The sequence below is a fragment of the Neophocaena asiaeorientalis genome, unplaced genomic scaffold (genome assembly GCF_003031525.2).
Source record: "Neophocaena asiaeorientalis asiaeorientalis breed wild unplaced genomic scaffold, Neophocaena_asiaeorientalis_V1.1 scaffold174, whole genome shotgun sequence".
In the NCBI taxonomy this organism is placed as follows: Eukaryota; Metazoa; Chordata; class Mammalia; order Artiodactyla; family Phocoenidae; genus Neophocaena; species Neophocaena asiaeorientalis.
Window position 1 is genome coordinate 2,679,108 of NW_020174922.1, and position 3,124 is coordinate 2,682,231.

Here is a 3,124-nt window from a genome sequence, read left to right on the forward strand (position 1 = left end):
ATGAAAGGATACTCAACATCACTAATCATTAGAGAAATGCAAATCAAAACTACAATGAGGTATCACCTCACACCAGTCAGAATGGCCATCCTCAAAAAATCTATAAACAATAAATGCTGGAGAGGGTGTGGAGAAAAGGGAACCCTCTTGCACTGTTGGTGGGAATGTAAATTGATACAGCCACTATGGAGAACAGTATGGAGGTTCCTCAAAATCTAAAAATAGAACTACCATATGATCCAGCAATCCCACTACTGGGCATATAGCCTGAGAAAGCCATAACTCAAAAAGAGTCATGTACCACAATGTTCATTGCAGCTCTATTTACAATAGCCAGGACATGGAAGCAACCTAAGTGTCCATCAACAGATGAATGGATAAAGAAGATGTGGCACATATCTACAATGGAATATTACTCAGCCATAAAAAGAAATGAAATTGAGTTATTTGTAGTGAGGTGGATGGACCTAGAGACTGTCATATAGAGTGAAGTAAGTCAGAACGAGAAAAACAAATACCATATGTTAACACATATATATGGACTGTAAAAAAAAAAAAAGGTTCTGAAGAACTTAGGGGCAGGACAGGAATAAAGATGCAGATGTAGAGAATGGACTTGAGGACATGGGGAGGGGGAAGGGTAAGCTGGGACAAAGTGAGAGAGTAGCACTGACATATATACACTACCAAATGTAAAATAGATAGCTAGTGGGAAGCAGCCGCATAGCACAGGGAGATCAGCTCAGTGCTTTGTGTCCACCTAGAGGGGTGGGATAGAGAGGGTGGGAGGGAAACGCAAGAGTGTGGGGATATGGGGATATATGTATACGTATAGCTGATTCACTTTGTTATAGAGCAGAAACTAACACACCACTGTAAAGCAATTATACTTCAATAAAGATGTTAAAAAATAAATAAATCTTCCAAATAGAAAAAATAAATAAAATGAATGTAGAGATGTCAGGTAGAGATGTTGGTATACAACTCTGAGCTGGAGAATATTTAGGAGTCAAAAAATAGGCGGTACATGAAAACAGAGCAAAAGTCTTTCTGTTTCTCTGTTTCTCTCTCTCACTCTCCCTCTCTCCCTCCCTCCTTTTCCCCTCCCTCCCACTCCCCATCCTCCCTTTCTTTCTCTCTCTCTCCACCCTTCCCTTCTTTCTTCCCTCCCTCCCCCTCAACATAGATTAAGAAGATGAATAAAAGTAGAGAAAAATATAATTATGACTTCTTTAGAAGCCCATCCATCATGGGGAATAACTGGATCTATAGAATTCAGCCTGGCATATTTGCCAAGATTTAAAAATAATTTTATTTCAATAAAGTTTTCATTACTGTGGTCTTTACTGTAGAGGAAACTGACATCTATGTTTGTGGGTATGAAAAATATGACCTATAAAATATACAATAGCAGAAAAGGTAAAAGGAATCCTGAATTTTCTGTTTTTAAAAAGGCCTATAGTTTGCTAAAAACGATACAGTATTCTAGTCAGAAACATAGCTCAGTTTGAGTGGATACAACAAAAGATTTAGAAATAAATCCTATTAATAGTTTCCATTTTGGATTATCAAATCATCTAAGGTCTCAAGCAAAAATGTAATCTAGAAATGGCATAATTTTACGCATTGATGAAAAGAGGAGGCTGTTATTTATAAAGGAATTGATTTCTTTTCAGTCAATGAGCAGGTGAATTGAGAATTTTCTGATTCATTTTCCATTCCCTCTTAATAGGAACACCTACTTCCTTCAGTTTCTGGGCTCTAAACGTCATGCTTCCATTTGTTACCTTTATCTTGGCAGACAGATGAATAGCTCAATCATCTATGCATTGGCTAATGTCAGTGACCATGACACTATGAGATGATATTATATAACCAATAGGGACACTATATGTAGTGGGTACCACTTATTTTCAGAAGCCTTTTTTTCCATCCTTACCACCAATCATCCTCTTCTTGCAAGGAGTCTACCCCTTTAGAGTTGCCCAGACCCTTCCTCATCTGTAATTTGTATAGGATGATGGCTCCTTAAGCCTATTTTTGTATTCTATATATTTAAATAATATCCTTGAGTGGTAGTAAAACTCTTAGTTCTTCAAAAGCAATGATAAATAATAGCTGATATATTTATTGAGTACTTACTATGTGCCAGAAAGTTCTCAATACTTACATGTATTACGTCACTTACCCTCACAATCACTTTATAAGGATGTTGTTTTACAGATAAAGAAACTGAGTCACAGGTCAGTTAATGTCAAGAACAGGACAAAAACAAAGACAGTCTAACTACAGAGCCTATGTTTTAACCACAACACACAAAATAAGCCAGTGGGTTTTTTTGTTGTTATTGTTATGAAGCAAGCAAATTTTGTGAGGTGCTCTTTATAGAAGGGTCGGATGGTTAAATAACCTTGGAAACACTGCATTCATGGTAATTTACATAACTCTGTGGAAAAGTAAGAGAGCAATTATGTTGCAAAGAAACTGACTTAATTTTGCTTACTCCATCGCTTCTCAAACTTGGAGCTTTGAAATCTGTTTTCCTGTAGTTTCTAATTACATCTTCTAGAACTGATATCTGTGGACAAGACTTTGGGAAAGAGTTCAGAGATGGACTCTTACCTGTGGCTCTGAGAGATTTGGAGGTTCATGGCTGTCCCACAGGACAAATTCAAATGAATCTTCAAAGATTTCTCCACCAAAATGACGATAGTAAATGATGCCATTGAACAGATCCATCTGAAGGAAGCCAGGGACAGGATAGCCTATTGGGTCCACAAAATATCACATACCTTTGTAACAGTCTGCCAGGTGTTGGGGTATAATGATATTGGATTTATCTCCAGAAGTTTTCTCAGTCTAGTATGTTGTACGTACCCAAGGAATCCTTTTTTTAAATTGAAGTATAGTTGATTTACAATACTGTGTTAGTTTCAGGTATACAGCAAAGGAATTCAGATATATATATAGAGAGAGATAGATAGATAGATATAGATACAGATATATCCAGATTCTTTTCCACTAAAGATTATTAGAAGATACTGAATATAGTTCACTGTGTTATATAGTAAATCCTTATTGCTTATCTATTTTTTTTTTTTTTTTTTTTTTTTTTCGGTGCCGG

General features: G+C 36.4%; 1 protein-coding gene across 4 annotated transcripts in view; it reads right to left on the bottom strand.

The window, feature by feature from the left end:
* Nucleotides 1–3,124, bottom strand: part of FREM1 (FRAS1 related extracellular matrix 1) — a 167,660-nt gene that overhangs the window by 109,860 nt on the left and 54,676 nt on the right. For all 4 annotated transcript variants that reach the window (XM_024760474.1, XM_024760472.1, XM_024760473.1 and 1 more), the window contains one exon: nucleotides 2,623–2,765. In XM_024760474.1, coding sequence (XP_024616242.1) covers nucleotides 2,623–2,765 — 143 coding nt within the window. The remainder of the gene's footprint in view (nucleotides 1–2,622; nucleotides 2,766–3,124) is intronic.